At 41.6% G+C, this 18,118-nt stretch overlaps 1 protein-coding gene across 4 annotated transcripts in view; it reads left to right on the forward strand.

Annotated features, from left to right (window-relative positions):
- LOC134341158 (CUB and sushi domain-containing protein 1-like) overlaps positions 1-18,118 on the forward strand; it is a 2,430,601-nt gene that overhangs the window by 458,248 nt on the left and 1,954,235 nt on the right. For all 4 annotated transcript variants that reach the window (XM_063038952.1, XM_063038962.1, XM_063038968.1 and 1 more), the window contains exon 2: positions 14,953-15,169. In XM_063038952.1, the coding sequence (XP_062895022.1) occupies positions 14,953-15,169 (217 nt within the window). The remainder of the gene's footprint in view (positions 1-14,952; positions 15,170-18,118) is intronic.

The raw sequence follows: 18,118 nt of genomic DNA on the forward strand, positions 1-18,118 counted from the left end.
AGTATGCCAAAGGGAAGATGAGGGCACCGTGGCTGATTAGCAAAGTCAAAGGCAGCATAAAAAAAGAGAGGGTATGTAATCTAGCAAAAATTAGTGGGAAATTAGAGGATTGAGAATCTTTTAAAAACCATCAGAAGGCAGCTGAAAAGCCATAAGGAGATAAAAGATAAAATATGAAGGTATGCTAGCCAATAATATAAAAGGGGATACCAAAAGCTTTTTTCATATATATATATGAAAAGTAAAAGAGAGACAAAATGGATATTGAACCATTGAAAAATGATGCTAGGAATCATGGTAATGGGGGAATAAAGAAATGGCAGATGAACTTAATAAATATTTTGAGTCAGTGTTCGGTATGCCAGAAATTTGCAAGTATCGGGGCAGAAGTCTGTGTAGTTAGTATTACTGAAGTGAAAGTGCATGGGAAGCTGAAAAGTCTGAAGGTAGATAAGTCACCTGGACCAGATGGACTACAGACTCCCCAGGGTTCTGAAAGAGGTAGCTGAAGAGATTGTGAAAGGATTATAAATGATCTTTCAAGAATCACCGGATTCTGGAATGGGTCCGGTGGACCTTAAAATTGCAAATTTCACTGTACTATTTAAGAATGGGGGGAGGCAGAAGAAAGGAAATTATCAGCCAGTTAGCCTGCGTTCAATGTTGGGAAGATGTTAGAGTCCATTTTTAAGGATGAGGTTTCAGGGTATTTAAAGGCACATGATAAAGAAGGCGAAAGTCAGCATGATTTCCTTAAATTCCCTTGTCCATTCGTCCCCCCCATCCCTCTCCACTGATCTCCCTCCTGGCACTTATCCGTGTAAGCGGAACAAGTGCTACACATGCCCTTACACTTCCTCCCTTACCACCAATCAGGGCCCCAAACAGTCCTTCCAGGTGAGGCATCACTTCACCTGTGAGTCGACTGGGGTGATATACTGCGTCCGGTGCTCCCGATGTGGCCTTTTATATATTGGCGAGACCTGACGCAGACTGGGAGACCGCTTTGCAGAACACCTACGCTCTGTCCGCCAGAGAAAACAGGATCTCCCAGTGGCCACACATTTTAATTCCACATCCCATTCCCATTCTGACATGTCTATCCACGACCTCCTCTACTGTAAAGATGAAGCCACACTCAGGTTGGAGGAACAACACCTTATATTCCGTCTGGGTAGCCTCCAACCTGATGGCATGAACATCGACTTCTCTAACTTCCGCTAATGCCCCACCTCCCCCTCGTACCCCATCTGTTACTTATTTTTATACACACATTCTTTCTCTCACTCTCCTTTTTCTCCCTCTGTCCCTCTGAATATACCCCTTGCCCATCCTCTGGGTCCTCCCGCCCCGCCTTCCTTGTCTTTCTTCCCGGACCTCCTGTCCCATGATCCTCTCATATCCCTTTTGCCTATCACCTATCCAGTTCTTGGCTCCATCCCTCCCCCTCCTGTCTTCTCCTATCATTTTGGATCTCCCCCTCCCCCTCCAACTTTCAAATCCCTTACTCACTCTTCCTTCAGTTAGTCCTGACGAAGAGTCTGGGCCTGAAACACCGACTGCACCTCTTCCTATAAATGCTGCCTGGCCTGCTGCGTTCACCAGCAACTTTGATGTGTGTTGCTTGAATTTCCAGCATCTGCAGAATTCCTGTTGTTTATGATTTCCTTAAGTGGAATTCTTGCCTGACAAATCTGTTGGAATTTTTTTGAGGAGGTAACAGGCAGGATAGACTTGGATTTTCTGAAGGCCTTTGACAAGGTGCCAAACACAAGGCTGCCGACCAAGATAAAAGCCCATGGTATTATCAGAATGATACTGGCATGGATAGAAGATTGGTTGACTGCCAAGAAGCAAAGTGTGGGAATAAAGGGGCCTATTCTGGTTGGCTGCCAACAATGAATGGTGTTTTACAGAGGTTGGTATTAGGACTGCTTGTTTTCACATTATATTTCAACGATTTGAATGATGAAATTGAGGGCTTTGTGGACAAGTTTGCAGACTTACAAAGCTAGGTAGAGGGACAGGTAGAGTCGAAGAAGCACAATGTCTGCAGAAGAATTTAGATTAGGCGAATGGGCACAGAAGTGACAGAGGAATATGGTGTTGGAACGTATATGGTCATACCCTTTGGTATAAGGAATAAAGGACTAGACTATTTTCTAAACTGGAAGAAAATTTAATAATGGATGTACGAAGGGACTTGGAAGTCTTTGTGTAGGATTCTCTAGCGGTTTTCTTGAAGGTTGAGTCAGTGCTAGGGAAGGCAAATGCAATTATAGCATTCATTTCAAGAGAATTTGAATATAGGAGCAAGGATTGTAATGCTGAGGCTTTATAAAGCATTGCTTCGTCCACACTTGTGAACAGTTTTGCGTCACTTATCTAAGAAATGATATGCAGGTAATGGAGTGCGCAGAGAAGGTTCATGAGAATGATTCTGGGACTGAAAGGGTTGACATACTTGGAGCATTTGATGGCTCTGGGTCTGTACTCACTGGGAGACCTTATTGAAACTTATCAAATATTAAAAGGTCTAGACAGAGTGCATGTGTAGAGGATGTTTCTGATACTGGGTGAGTCTACAAACAGAGGGCACAGCCTCAGAACAGAGAGTCATTTAGCGAGGGTTGTTTTCTGGAGCGGGAGGCTGGGGAGGGAGTTGATAGAATTTGAGAGATATAGACAGTAGAGGGTCAGAATTTTTTACCTAGGGTCCAGCACCACAGTTAGTGTGGTGCTACTATGACTGGAATGTCAGAGTTCAGCGTTAAATTCCGGTGACCCCTGTAAGATGTTTGTACATTTTTCCCGTGAGTGCATGTGTTTCCTTGGGGTACTCTCCTTCTTCCCACAGTCCAGATATGTATGGGTTGCTGGGCAATGCGGCTCATTGGGCAGGAAGGACCAGTTCTGCTCTGCATTTCTATTGTATTTTTTAAAAATGCCAAATACTGGAGGGTATGCATTGAAGGTGAGAGGGGGTAGGTTTAAAAGGAGATATGTGAGGCAAGTATTTTAACACCCATTGTTGTGTGTCTGGAGCAGACTGCCAAGGTTGGTGGTAGACACAGATACAAAATTGGCATTAAGAAGCTGTTTGATGGACACATGAATAAGCAGTAAATGATGGGATATAGCAGGCAGAAGAGATATAGTTTAATATAACATTGTGTCCAGTTCAGACATTGTGAGCTGAAGGACCTGTTCCCCTGCTTTACTGCTCTACCTTTCACCTGCAGCATCACCATGGAAATTATTGGCTTGGGTTATCAGAACTAGAATCAGGTTTAATATCACTGACATGTGTCATGAAATATGTTGCTTTGTAGCAACAGTACATTGCAATACATAATAAAAAAACTACAAATTACCAATAAAAATATATATACATAAAATTAAATTACAAGTACAGGTACTACAAAAATGGATTCTGTGATACTGTGGTTACACCCTTTGAAGGTGTGAGTTGTCCATAAGCACTGAACAATAATGTTATGTACTGTAATTGGCTTGAGTTAGCTTGACATATATTGTGGAAGGACTCTGCAGTCCATAACAAACAATGCAATTCAGCTACATGTAGCAAGGGTAAATTAAAGCCTTTGCGGATTTATGATAAGCACCTTACGGCGAATAAATTAATTGCTCTTCTTCAGGGATGAAGCAGGCATAGGCAATGAGCCTAAGGTGTTGAACTTTGTAGTCTAGAAGTTTATTCATGTCATCTGCTGCACAGCTAGATTACAGAGTAAAATTGAATGTTGTTGGGATAATGTTGGCATGGCACTTAATGAAGTTATGGATCATTTAAATCTTGTGCAGTAGGACAGTGATAAAGAAATTGTGGTGGCCATTACGTTACTGCACTTTTAGAACATAGAACATAGGCCCTTCAGCCGATGATGTTGTGCCAAACTTTCATCCCACTCAAAGATCAATCTAACACTTTCCTCCCATGTAGCTTTCCATTTTTCAAACATCATTGTGTCATTGTTTCCTAAGTGTCCCTAATGTGTCTACCTCTCCCACTAGCCCTGCCATTCTATGCACCTACCAATCTCTGTGTAAAGTACGTATCTCTAACTTACCCCCTATACTTTCCTCCAATCACCTTAACATTATGCTTACTCATATTAATCATTTCCATCTTGGCTGTCCACGTGATCTGTGCCTCTTATCATCTTGTACACCTCTACCAAGTCACCTCTCATACTCCGTTGCTCCAAAGAGCATCTCAAGCTCTTCACATTAGACATGGTCTCCAATTCAGGCAGCATCCTGGTAAATCTCCTCTGCATCCTTTCTAAAAGTTCCCCATCCTTACTGTAATGAGGTGACCAGAAATGAACACAAAATTTCAAGTGCAGTATAACCAGAATTTTAAAGAACTGCAACATTACCACATACCTCTTGAACTCAATCCCTCAACTATGGCCAACATGTAGGTCCTATTAACCACCCTATCAACAGGCATGGCAACTTAAAGTGATCTATGGACTTGGACCCTAAAATCTCTCTTTCCTTCCACACTGCTAAGAATCCTACCATTAATCCACTATTCCATAGATAGGGTGAATGTGCACAGTGTTCTTTCCGAGGTTAGAGAATCAGGAAGTAGAGACATGGTCCTGAGATGAGAGGGAAGAGATTCATTGGGAATCTCAGAGCAACTTTTTACCTTGTATGTGGAATGAACTACCAGTAGAAATGATTGAGGCAAATATATCAACAGCCATCATCCAGTGATACCTCAACTTATTTATTTATCCTGACATCATACTTGCATTCGTAAAAACAAGATGAATAGCAAACCATAAGAGCATAAACTGTTGACCAATTAAGACACTTGGAAGAGCTTCAGTAGACTATTACCCAACAAAATACCATCTTATAGTATTGGTGCAATCACGCCACATGTTATGAGTGATGGAAGTGAATGCCCCATAGCCTTTGCATCACGTTCCATTAGGACAGCAATGAAAAATTATGCACAGCTTGACAGAGAGGCCTGGAGTCTGGTTTGGGGTATAAAATATTTCAGCCAGTACCTGTATGGGAGAGAATTTACCCTCATTACTGGCTAGTGTCCATTTTCAATTCACAGAAGGTGTTCCACGAACAGCAGCAACGTGAATGCAGAGATGGGCTCTGTTTCTTGGAGGACATAATTATAAGATCAAAATCAAGAAGACATCTAATCATAGAAATGCTGATGGATTTTCCTGTTTACTCTTGGAAAAGGAAATACCTGAAAAATTTACAAAAGGGGACACTCCTCTTGATGTATTTTCCCTAATGCAAATCAAATATCTCCCTATTATGCAGAGATGATCTAAAGGGTAACCAGAAAAGACCTCACACTATCTAAGGTCTATATGGCCACCCAAAATGGCTGGAATGTGCAGCATAAACTCTAGTTTCCCCACTCTTAGCAGTGCTGAATGAACTTGCCCTTGACGGAGGTTGACTTACGTGGGGATTGAGAGTTGTTGTATCATCCAAGCTAAGTGCTGGAGGAGCTAAATGCAGTCATCTAGGTGTGGAAAAAATAAAAATGTTGGCTTGAAGTTTTCTCTGGTAGCATAGAATAGATCAGCAGATCAAGCAGCTTGCTGTGTACTCTTCAGGATGCTAGTGTGTCCAGAAGATGCCAAGAACAGTGCCTCTTCATCCCTGGGAAAGGGCTGCATTGCCCTTGCAGAGGATTCGTGTAGATTTTGCTGGACTATTCATGGGCATAAATTTCTTGGTAGCAGTGGATGCAGCTACAAAGTGGCCAGAAGTGTTCCCAATAGCCTTCTCTGCAGCCTCACACACTGATGTGTAGAGAAGTCTCTTCACAAGGAATGGCGTTCCAAAACGCTTGCTCAGTGACAATGGACCATAGTTTGTTGCAGGACAGTTTCAGACGTTCCTGAAAATGAATGGAATAAAACATATTAAATCTGCACCATGCCATCTGGCTACAAATGGCTTGGCAGAAAGGTATACCCAGAGTCTAAAGAATGCACTGAGAGCAATGTCAGCAGAACACACTACACTGATACTGAATCAGAAGCTCACCGATTTGTTCTTTGCATATCACAATGTAGCACACTCCACAACCAACAACTCACCAGTTATGCTGTTCCTGGGTCATCTCTTGCACCTACACCTTGATCTCCTCAAAACCAACCTTAGAAGGAGTATGCAGGACAAGCAGCTGAGACAAATTCAGGGCTCCACAAGTAATGAGGTCTGATGTTTCACTCCTGGACAAGCAGTCCTGCTGAGGGATTGCAAAGGTGTTCAAAAGTAGGTACCTGGAAAGATTAAAGACAGAACTGGACCACTCTCCGACATAGTGGAGATTGCGTCTGATGTCATCAGTAGATGACACATCAATCAGTTGAGGAGAGCTGAGTCGATTGTTAGAGAAGAAAGGTGTCCAGATCTATCAGAACTACTTCCTGCAGCCCCAGTGTCTACTCTTACAACCAATCCAGAAGAGTCAGAACCTCAGATTGTTTTATCACCACAAGACTCTCCTGCCAAGCAGAGTCATCCCCCTTGTCAGGAAATACATTATCCCACAAGAGTAAGAAATCATCCACAGTGTTTAAATCTTCATGCCAGGATGGGGCGATTTAAAATTGACTGTGCTGAGGAGTATTTGTATTATATACTGTTGAGTGGTGGGTCCCTCTGCTGGCCTTCAGGTCACCCTTGGTCAAGGTATAGCATCTTTTAGCCTCACGGTCAGGGTTATGTGGAACCGTAGGAGCAGGTACTGGATGGTCACTTATCACAAGTCTTGTTATGTGACCACTGACTCTAGGCAGACAATCTCTGAGATTTGACGGCTGGGTTCACCAGTCTTGTAAAAAAAACTGCCCAGAAAAAGGCAATAGCAAACATATATTAAACAGGAGAAAATCTGAAGATGCTGGAAATCAAAGTAACACACACAAAATGCTGAAGGAACTCAGCGGGCCAGGCAGCATCTATGGAAAAGAGTAAACTGTTGATGTTTCAGGCCGAGACCCTTCTACAGGACTGAAAAAAAAGAGATCAGGTCAAAGTGAAAAGGTGGAGAGAGACGCGAGGAAGAAGTACAAGGTAGTAGGTTTTAGTTGCAACTAGGAGAGGGAGAGTGGTGTAGAAAAGAGCTGAGAAGTCAATTTGTGAAAGAGATAAAGGGCTGGAGAAGGGGGAATCTGATAGGAGAGGACTGAACACCCTGGAAGAAAAGGAAGGAGGAGGAGCACCTGAAGAAGGTGCTGGGCAGGAACTGTAAGGTGAGAGAGGGAAATGGGAATGGGGAATGTTGAAGGAGAGTGGGTGGAGGGGGCAATTACCAGAAGTTCGAGAAATTGATGTTCATGCCATCAGGTTGGAGGCTACCCAGATGGAATATAAAGTGCTCCTCCTCCAACCTGAGTGTGGCCTCATTGCAGCAGTAGAGGAGGCCATGGGCTGACATGTTGGAATGGGAATGGGAAGTGGAACTAAAATGGGTGGCCACTGGGAGATCCCACTTTTTCCAGTGGACAGTGTATAGGTGCTCATCAAGCATAAAAAAAATGAGTATTTTTGTTAAAAAAATTATTTAAAAAAATTTTTTAAAAATACATATAGAGAGAGATACCCCGATATCTATATTAATTGTGATGCATTCTACATTAAGTTGGAGTTTATAGCTAAGCAGCAAGGAGTCTTATGTATTTAATATTTCAGATATACAGTTTTCTTTCTTTACATCATTCATTATGGGTTATATGTAAAAGTACGTGAATGGCTGACGTCATTACACCACCAAGCCATATGTGCGTGTCTCACTAAAGTAAAAATGAAACTAGACATATTTATCCTGGTGTCCCATGTCTTTATTTCGATTAGTTTTGGAGTTGCAAAACATAACATGCAAGTCTCAGAAGTCATATGATTAAAGTGATGTATTACAAAGGAGTCAAGTTAAAGCGAGTCATCAATTTTAAACAACTTGCTCTGCACCTGATGCAAATACTGGTAGCGTGCTTGTTAAGTTAGAGTGTGATATCTGGAGTTAATTTAAGTGTCATTTCTAAGGAGGAATAATTACCAACAAAATTAAATGTAAAACTAACTGAATAAACAGCAAATGGAAAATCTGTAATAGAAAATTAGAAACTGGTTTGCTCATTTTACTCTTACTTAACTGAGCATTATAAATGTCAGTGAAACTATTGATCAATTATAAATCCAAATGAAGCAAGCACTTATAGTAAAATGCAGATATTTCGTGGATGAAAAAACATTTATTCAGCATGAAGCACTATCTTCATGTTATAGAATTAATTATTGTGTCCAGGGAAACTTGTAGTATCTGCATAGCTGTTACAACAATTCTCTCAGTATTTAATACAATGGGTTGAAGAGGTAGACAAAGTGATATTTGAAGAGGAAGCAACATATCTTGATGTTTTTGCTAATGGACAATCCCATGCTTAACATGATATACAGTATCCCAGCCTCACTTCTCTGAGGGTCATCACCTTGTCGTGGTGGAGAGGCTTCTGAGTTCCCGAGATCCTGAGAGCAATGTGATCTGAAGCCTAGCGATCTGGCACTTACCTCCTGTCAGGGTCACCACTGGTTGTAAGGTCAAAGGGGAAGGTTCCAGACAAAGAGCAATCCAACCAGGACTTCAGTGATGGAAAATAATGACACATCACAATTGCAGTGAAGGCTGAGGAAGACTGCAGCAGTGAAGGTTCCTCAGTCATCTTGCATTTCATGCCACTGGACCCTGACCCCAATCTTTCGCAGAAAGTCTGGTTGCTGTCCATGTATCAGCCTCCTCAGACTAAGCAAAGTCATGCACAAGCGTTCTCCATTAAGGGAAACAATCCTAAGCGCTCTGTTATGTGGATTCCAGATTAGCTGCTACAGCCACCTGAGGAACCATCAATAAACAACCCATTTGGAGAATATTATACATGACTCAAGGAAATCACACTACTACTACTACTAATACTACTCTTACTACTATTGCTACTACTATTATTATTACTACAACAACCACTACTACTATTACTACTACTCCCACCACCACTGCTATCCTAGCCTCAAGGAAAAAAGTAGCTCTGTAATCCTATGTTTTCAATTAATATTCTCATTCTATTGTTTCTTATTTCTGGTTTACATTTATAGTTTGAATTTGTGCAATAAATACACAGACATTTCTAATTGGATTCTACAGGCAAGTAATTTGATTTGGAGCTTCAATGTTGAGTGTGGAGGCAGAGAAAAGAACGATTACAACCAAGTGGGTTGGCACAGATTGTTGGTGCGGGCTTAGTGTCTTAGCAACAAGAGGAGATGAGCTTTAGGAACAGAGTTAACTGAGTCACATGGAAGATGTGATTCATAGATCTTCATATTAAAAAAAAATAAAGAAGTCTTAGTTATTGCAGCTAATTAGATACTAAGCTAATGCAGTTTTAAAACCAAACAAATGCAATTTTCAAAAATTAAAATTTGTCTTCTTTGATTCTTGATTATCAGCTAATGAAGTTGCCATGATGCAGTTTAGTTTCATTTCTAATTTGTTAAACTGTTTTATTATTGTCACATGTACATCTGTATATGTGAAATTATGTACAGAGGTCTCTGCATCTCCCTCTGCAATTGGATCCTCGACTTCCAAACTGGAAGACCACAATCTGTGTGGATTGGTGATAACATCTCCGCCTCGCTGACGATCAACACTGGTGCACCTCAGGGGTGTGTACTTAGCCCACTGCTCTACTCTCTCTGTACCCATGACTGTGAGGCTAGGCATAGCTCAAATACCATCTATAAATTCGCTGATGACACAACCATTGTTAGTAGAATCTCAGATGAAGATGAGAGGACGTACAGGAGCGAGATAAGCCAACTAGTGGTGTGGTGTCACAGCAACAACCTTGCACTCAACATCAGTAAGACAAAAGAGCTGATTGTGGACTTCAGGAAGGGTAAGATGAAGAAACACATACCAATCCTCAGAGGAATCAGAAGTGGAGAGAGTGAGCAGTTTCAAGTTCCGGGGTGTCAAGATCTCTGAGGATTGAACCTGGTCCCAAACAAATCAATGGCAGTTATAAAGAAGCAAGACAGCAACTATACTTCATTTGGAGTTTGAAGAGATTTGGTATGCCAACAAATACACTCAAAAACTTCTACAGATGTACCATGGACAGCATTCTGACAGGCAGCATCACTCTCTGGTATGGGGCGGGGTGCTACTGCACAGGACCGAAAGAAGCTGCAGAGGGTTGTACATTTAGTCAGCTCCATCCTGGGCACCAGCCTACAAAGTACCCAGGACATCTTCAAGGAGCGGTGTCTCAGAAAGGCAGCGTCTATTATTAAGGACCTCCAGCACCCAGGGCATGCCCTTTTCTCACTGTTACCATCAGGTAGGAGGTACAGAAGCCTGAAGGCACTTACTCAGTGATTCAGGAACAGCTTCTTCCCCTCTGCCATCCAGTTTCTAAATGGACATTGAACCCTTGGACACTACCTCACTTTTTTAATATATATTATTTCTGTTTTTTGCACGATTTTTAATCTATTCAATATACGTATATTGTAATTGATTGATTGGTTCATTTATTTATTATTATTATTATTTTATTTTGTATTTTTCTTTTATATTATGTTTTGCATTGAACTGCTGCTGCTAAGTTAAAAAATTTCACGACACACGCCGGTGATAATAAACATGATTCTGACTCTGTACCAAAACATAGTGAAAAACTAGCCTTGCATACAAATCATTTCATTACAACAATGGTAGTGTGATCACTCAAGTCGAGTATGACATTTCCATAAGTGGTTGTCAATCGGTGGGTCCTTAGGTGGCTGTAGTGGCTGATCTGGGATCCACATATTCTAGTGTAGTGTGAGCACAAGTAAATGATGGCTATAGTTAGTAGTAGGGTCTTTTGGTTGTTCAGTTTCTCCTTTCGTAGCTGCCACTTTTTACAACAAATGGCATTACAACAGTGCATTGAGGTAGAACAAGGTTAATCTATAACAAAATGCAGAATGAAGTATTACTGTTACAGAGAAAGTGCAGTGGAAGTGGACAAAAAGATTGCATGGTCATAACGAGATAAATTGTGAGGTCAAGTTTCATGTTATTGTACCAGGGAACTGTTCAATTACAGTCATGCTGTCTTATGAGAGGAAAGTAGAAGCTGTCCTTGTCCCTGGTGGTATGTGCTTTCAGGCTTTTGTACCTTCTGCACAATGGGAAAGGGAAGAAAAGAGAATTTCCAGGGTGAGTCTGTTCTTTGGTTATGCTGGCTCTTTACTGACATAGTGTGAGGATGATTTCCATAATGTTTGAACTGTGTTCACAACTCCCTGTTCTTTCTGGGGGTCATAGGCAGAGCCATTGCACACCAAGCTGTGATGCATCTGGAAAGGACACCTTCGGAGGTGTATTGTTAAAAATTTGTTAGGGTCATTGGGAACATACCATATTTCTTCAGCCACTAGAGGAAGTAGAGGCACTGGTGAACTTTCTTGGCCAGGGTGTCTTCATGATTGGAACAGGACAGACTATTGGTGTTCACGCCCAAAAACTTTCAACCCTCTCAACCTCATCACTGTTGATGTAGACAGGAGCATTTGCACCATACCCTTCCTGAAGTCAATGCTAAACTCTTTTGTTTATTGACAATGAGGGTAAGATTGTTAACATGAGACCTTGTCACTAAGCTCTTTCTCTCCTTCCTGTACTCCCAACTCATCATTATTTGAGATGTAGCCCACCACAGCTGTGTCATCTGCAAACCTATGAATGGAGTTGGAGCAGAATCTGGCCATGCAACACAAGACAAAGGGATGTTGTACGTGCCTTACTTCACTTAGCTCAGTATGAAATGGTCAACAGAAGAACACAAGAAAGTAAGAGGTGAAGCATGCTATTTAACTTCAAGCCTACCCCACATTTCATATCACCATAGCAACAGTGAACTGGCTTCAGTTCTCTTCTGTGCCAGTTCCCCAAACCCTCAGTTTCCAATTCTGGATAATTTACCTACTTTCTCATCAATAGACCATAAGACCATACGATAGTAGGTAAGTATGTGAGAACATACCACATCAGATCAGAATTAGGTTTTCTGGCCCATCAAGTCTGCTTCACAGTCAATCATGACTGATTTATTTTCTCTCCCAACTCCATTCTTTGGCCTTCTCTGCATAACCTATGATGCTCCTACTAATCAAGACTTCCTCCAGCAGAAAATTTGTTGCAATAATCCTAAAGTCTGGGTTGATACCACAGGGAGGGTTATGCTCCGGGGTGGACCTGCTCTAATCATCGAAAAGGGCAGTTCATTTTGTATGAACATCACTTCCTTTATGTAATCTGTTTCTTACCATTTCCTGTGAGGGTTACTTTTTATTTTAATTTGAAGTGCATGGTGTAAAGACATGCATCTCCATCCACTCTATATTTGCCTTTGAAGCAGCCTGTGAGTCTTAAGTTTTTGGTAAAATTAGTGAGCATTGAGTAGATATATTTCAAAGGGGGTACTATCATTGCTCCATGGGTTTACTCTTGTTTAGATTGTGTATTTGTGGAATGTTGCGTATCTATCCTACCTTGGTTAACACCAGTTGTGAGAATAATTGACAGTATTAGTATATTCAGGTGCACTAAGATTCTGTATTGAATTTAAAATGCATTTTTATTGAACTCTCTGCATTTTCGCTAAAATTACCGAAGCTTCCATCTTGGGTAATTTTAAGAAGTTGTTTAGCTTGCTGCATAAATGCACATTGAGGGCAGTAGATGATCCCTGCTATCCTGTAAAATACAGTTTTTCTGAGAGCAGAAGACCACACTGGGTTCCACTCCTGTGCTCAATAAAGTGGCCATAGAGTGTATGTCAGACATGATCGACTGGCAGAGTAAACGCGATGGGCTGAATAGCTTAATTCTGCTCCTTGTCGTATGGTTTTGCTTGTCAATGGGTTTTTTTAAAAAAATTCATTGCACAGGGCATTGATGTAGAACAAGGTATAGCAACAAAGAAAATAAAGTGTTACAGTTACAGAGAAAGTACAGTGCAGGGAAAAAAAAAGAGCAAGGTCTTTACGAGGTTGATTGTAAGTCCAAGAGTTCATCTCATAGATAGATAGTTATTTTATTGATCCCAAATGAATTTACAGTGTCATAGTAGCATTACAAGTGTACAGATATACAAATATTAGAAGGGAAATAAGAAAAGAATGAAATATAAGTTACCTCAAACAGTCTAACAGGAGTGGGTTATCACCTCCTCGACTATAGGTTGACTCAGCATAGAGCCAAATGGTCCAGGTTAAGAATGACTGCATCTCACGCTCTTTTGAGCAGTGCAGTTATCTTAGACTATTACTGAAAGTGCTCCTCTGTTCAGCCAAGGGGGCATGCAGAGAGTGAGAAACATTGTCCAGAATTGCCAGAATTTTCGGAAGGGTCCTTTGTTCTACCACAGCCTCCAGTGTGTACACTTTGACTCCTGTAACAGAGCCAGCCTTTCTAATGAGTTTATTGAGCCTGCTGGTATCACCTGTGTTGATACAATTGCCCAGCACACCACCGCATAGAAGATTGTACTAGCGACCACATATTGCTAGAATATGTGAAGGAGAGGTCTGCATTGTCCAAAGGATCTTAGTCTCTTCAGGATGTAGAGGTGACTTTGGCCCTTGTACACAGCCTCTGTGCTGGTGCTCCATTTGAATCTATCATCCAGGTGCACCACCAGGTACACCCTCGTCCCCACCATTAATAGTAACAGGGAACAGTGCAGGCTTAGTCTTCCTAAAGCTCATCACCTTCTCCTTTGTCTTACTAATGTTGAGCAGCAGATAATTCAGCTTGCATTATTTGGCAAAGTCCTCCACAAGGGTCCTGTATCCTGTCCTCCCTTTACACACCCAACTATTGCTGAATCATCAGAGAATTTCTGCAGATGACACATCTCAGTGTTGTATCTGAAGTCTGAAGTAAAGAGCCAATACAGTCCCTTGTGGGATTCCAGTGCTACTTCTAGCCATGTCTGACACACAGCTGTGAAGCCGCACAAACCCGTGGACTGCCAGAAAGGTAGTCCATTATCCAGGATTCAGTGGAAGTGCCAACCTGCATTGAACGGAGCCTTTCCCCCAGCAATGAGGGCTGAATGGTATTGAAGGCACTTGAGAAATCAAAAAAGCATGATCCTCACAGTGCTGCCTTGCTTATCGAAAATGGGAGTAGGGTCAGTTCAGCAGGTAGATGACAGCATTGTCAACTCCATTGTGCACCTGGTAGGGAAACTACAAGGGATCGAGGATTGGTCTGACCAGAGAGCAGGGGATTGTACAAGGAGTCCATCCAAGAATCTGATAACAGTGGGATAGAAGCCATCATTGAGCCTGGTGCTATGTACTTACTTCTTTAAGCTTATCATCCCTACTGGGGCATAGGCTGCTGGCAGCAGCTGGCTGTTGTCCTCTGTCCTGGGCCAATCTTTCAAGTTGTCCTCAGGTATAGCCCATCTCTCCTAGTGATGAGGTCTTGAAGCTTCTGTTGTCATTCCTGTAGCTCTGGGTTTTTAACAGGATGGGGTTGTTAGACCCATGCCCAACCAACTTCCTTTTGCAGCTGGGCTTGGCACCATTCATAGTGAACTTCTGGTAGTGCGTGCTTTGCAGCTTTTGTATCTTTTGCCTGATGTGAGAGGGGAGAAGAGAGAATGTGTGAAATATTGTGCTAAGTAAAAAGCACTGATCAGATAATAGAGGAATTTTATTAGCTCTCTGAGAAAAGTTTACTTTGCATTACTGGCTGTTATCTTGTCAAAAATGCTTTTCGTGTTGTTCATGTGTTGACTGCAAAGTTTGTTGATCAGAGCACAGTGTCATGTTCCGGTTAACAGTAGGTTGTAATTTTTATTTCAGAGCAGAGCTGTGGTGGGTTAGTGCAAGGCCCTAATGGCACCATCGAGAGCCCCGGATTCCCTTATGGATATCCGAATTATGCAAACTGCACCTGGATTATCATTACTGGGGAACGAAACCGGATACAGCTGGTGTTCCAGATCTTCGCTTTGGAAGAAGACTTTGATATCTTATCTATCTACGATGGTCAGCCGCAGCAGGGAAACTTGAAGATGAGGTAAGATGTCATCTGTTATGAAATGTGCTCATGCACTCTGCACTCAACAGTTTGGTGATAGATGTGTTCCTTTGCTCTTTGTCTGTGGTTGTGTGAAAATCTTGGGTACTTCCAGTAACTAAATATCAACCCATTCCAAATTTTATTGAAGTTAAGTGCAGTTTTTTAAAGTTTGAACCATTTTAAGAATTCAACAAATGTTCAATGCCACAATTTGAAAATTTGATGTAGGAGCAGAATTAGGCCATGAAGCCCATCGAGTCTATGCTGCCAATGATCATGACTGATTTAATTTCCCTCTCAACCCCATTCCCTGCCTTCTCCCAGTGACCTTCGATGCCCTGAGTAATGAAAAACTTATCAAACTCAGCTTTAAATCTATCCAATGACTTGGCTACCACAGCTGACTGTGGCAATGAATTCCACTGATTCATCACCCTTTGGAAATTTCTCCTCATTTCTGTTCTAAAGTATATCCTTGTATTCTGAGACTGTGTCTTCTGGTCCTAGACTCCCCACTATTGGAAATATCTTCTGTTGTCTCCTTGAATTAATTATGCTTTGAAATACAGCTTATCTCATTTTGGGTGAAGTAATATCCAAATGCTTTCTTCTACTATTGTCTCCCTCTTTGCGGGTAAAGAAAACGGACCAAAGGGTTAACTGCAGTACTTTTGCTGTTGTCTCTCTATTGGAAAACAGAGTAGTTCATGGCAACAGTTTCTCTGATACTCTCAGTGGTAGATGGCTCCCTGCAGTCAGAGCTTCAACATAAACTGTGTGAGGAGCTGCTGATTCAAACCCAAGACCTACTGTTCCCGGTGTTTAATCTCAGCTATGATCAACATGAATATATCAGTCATGATCAAATGGTGGAGCAGAATCAATAGACTGAATGGCCTAGTTCTGATTCTATGTCTTATAGTCTTAAAACAGTTGAGAATAATGCCTTGTTTATGACTCAGTAGTTGGATTTATAGGTAGTATGTTGGATTCTTGGCAGATAGGTGAAAATCTCCATTTTTGTCTATCAACAATAAACATGTTTTCTCTGCCAGCTGATTCACCAGTAGTGTTATAACTGATGACGTCTTTTAGCAAATGTAATTTCAGTTAATGAAAGGAAATAAAAGTGACTACAAGGGGCATGTCAGTGCATCCATTTTGGTCATGGTACTGACAAGTTAAAATTACTAGATTTTCTTTCAAGAAAGGAATGATTGCTGTTTTTAGTCTAATTTGTACAAAAGTGTCACTAATTTCTTGGCAATGGTGTAATTTGCAAATCGCTTGTATTCTATCCGGTGCTTATGATAATTCTACAAGGAATTGTAATAAATTCTCAATTGCAAGAATATCTGTCTGAGTTTGCCTTTGAATGTGGGTGCAATAATGCACTAATAATTATGGCATCGACTTAAGCTATGAGGGCTAATGATGCATCACCTTGTTTTAATCACTTTACTGATTTCAATAATCCCTTTGTAAACAAGTTGATCCTTTCTGTGGTAACAGAAATTATTTCCACATGAGCTATAAAATGTAGGAATAGGAAAGCATCATTGCATCACTGGCTGGTATGTAAATTCCAATGCACATGAACACAAGCAGATATACAGAATGGTGATACTTAGCCAGTTCGATCATGAGTACAGCTCTCTCCACCATTCTGGACTTCTACAAGAGGCGATGGCTCAGGGAGGTGACAGCCATCACCAGGGACCAACACCATCTGAACCAGGCTCTCTTCTTCAAAATGCCATTAAGTGGGAATTACTGGAACCTGAAGACCCACATCTCAAGGTTGAACAAAACCTTCTTCCCCACTGCCATCAGGTTGTTCAAGCAACCTGAAAAATATCGCTCTACTCATGACTACCTTCTCTGGAACTTCTTGCAGTCCTGTGCTTTGAAATTTCCATACCAGTCTGCAACCAGTCGGAATGCTTTCATCTGTGCATCGCAGTCTTTGCTGACATGCTGAATTGCCTGACATGTCAAAGAAAATAGAAATATCAGTGTGCCTTCTTCATGGTCGTATCTAAGTTTTGGACCCTCTAAACAGGTGTCAAATAACAAATGTGAGAAATTCTGAAGATGTTGGAAGCCCGAAGCAACGCACGCCAAAATTTTGAACCATAACTGTGAATAAAAATAAGCAGGAGAAATATAACCAGCAGCTGCAAAAGATAATTTATCCCTTCACTTACCCTTGCAAGCAGTCAAAGTACTACATCTACTCATTTACCTCCATCCAGGATTCCAAACAGTCCCTCCAGATGAGGCAACACTTCACCTGTGACTCTGCTGGGGTCATTTATTGTATCCGACACTCCCAGTTAGGCTTCTTTAATATTGGTCATACCCATTGTAAACAGGGGACCACATTGTTGAACACCTCTGATCCATCTGCCAAAGGCAGACCTTCCCAGTGACAAACATTTTAATTCCAATTCCCATTCCCATTCTGGCTTGTCAGTCCATGGCCTCTTCTTGTGCCATGATGTGGCCAATCTCAGTCTGGAGGAGCAGCACTTTATATTCCACTTGGGTAGCTTCCAACATGATGGCATGAATATCAATTCCTCATTCTGGTCAAAAAAAATCCTTCCCTTTTCCTTTTTCTGTTCCCCTTTCTGGCTTCTTGCATTTTCTTACCTGCCTATCACCTCCCTCTGGGTCTCCTCCTCCTCCCCTTTCTCCAGTGGACACTCTCCTCTCCTATCAGTTTCCTTTCTCTCTAGCCTTCCCACCTGGCTTCACCTATTATCTTCCAGCTATCCTTCGTCTCCTTCCCCAACTTTTTATTATGGCATCTTTTCCCTTTCCTTTCCAGTCCTGAAGAAAGGTCTTGGCCCAAAACATTGTCTGTTTTTTTCATTTCCACAGATGCAGCCTGACCTGTTACGTTCCTCCAGGATTTTGTGTGTGTTGCTAAGATAATTGTGG

The sequence above is a fragment of the Mobula hypostoma genome, chromosome 2 (genome assembly GCF_963921235.1).
Source record: "Mobula hypostoma chromosome 2, sMobHyp1.1, whole genome shotgun sequence".
In the NCBI taxonomy this organism is placed as follows: domain Eukaryota; kingdom Metazoa; phylum Chordata; class Chondrichthyes; order Myliobatiformes; family Myliobatidae; genus Mobula; species Mobula hypostoma.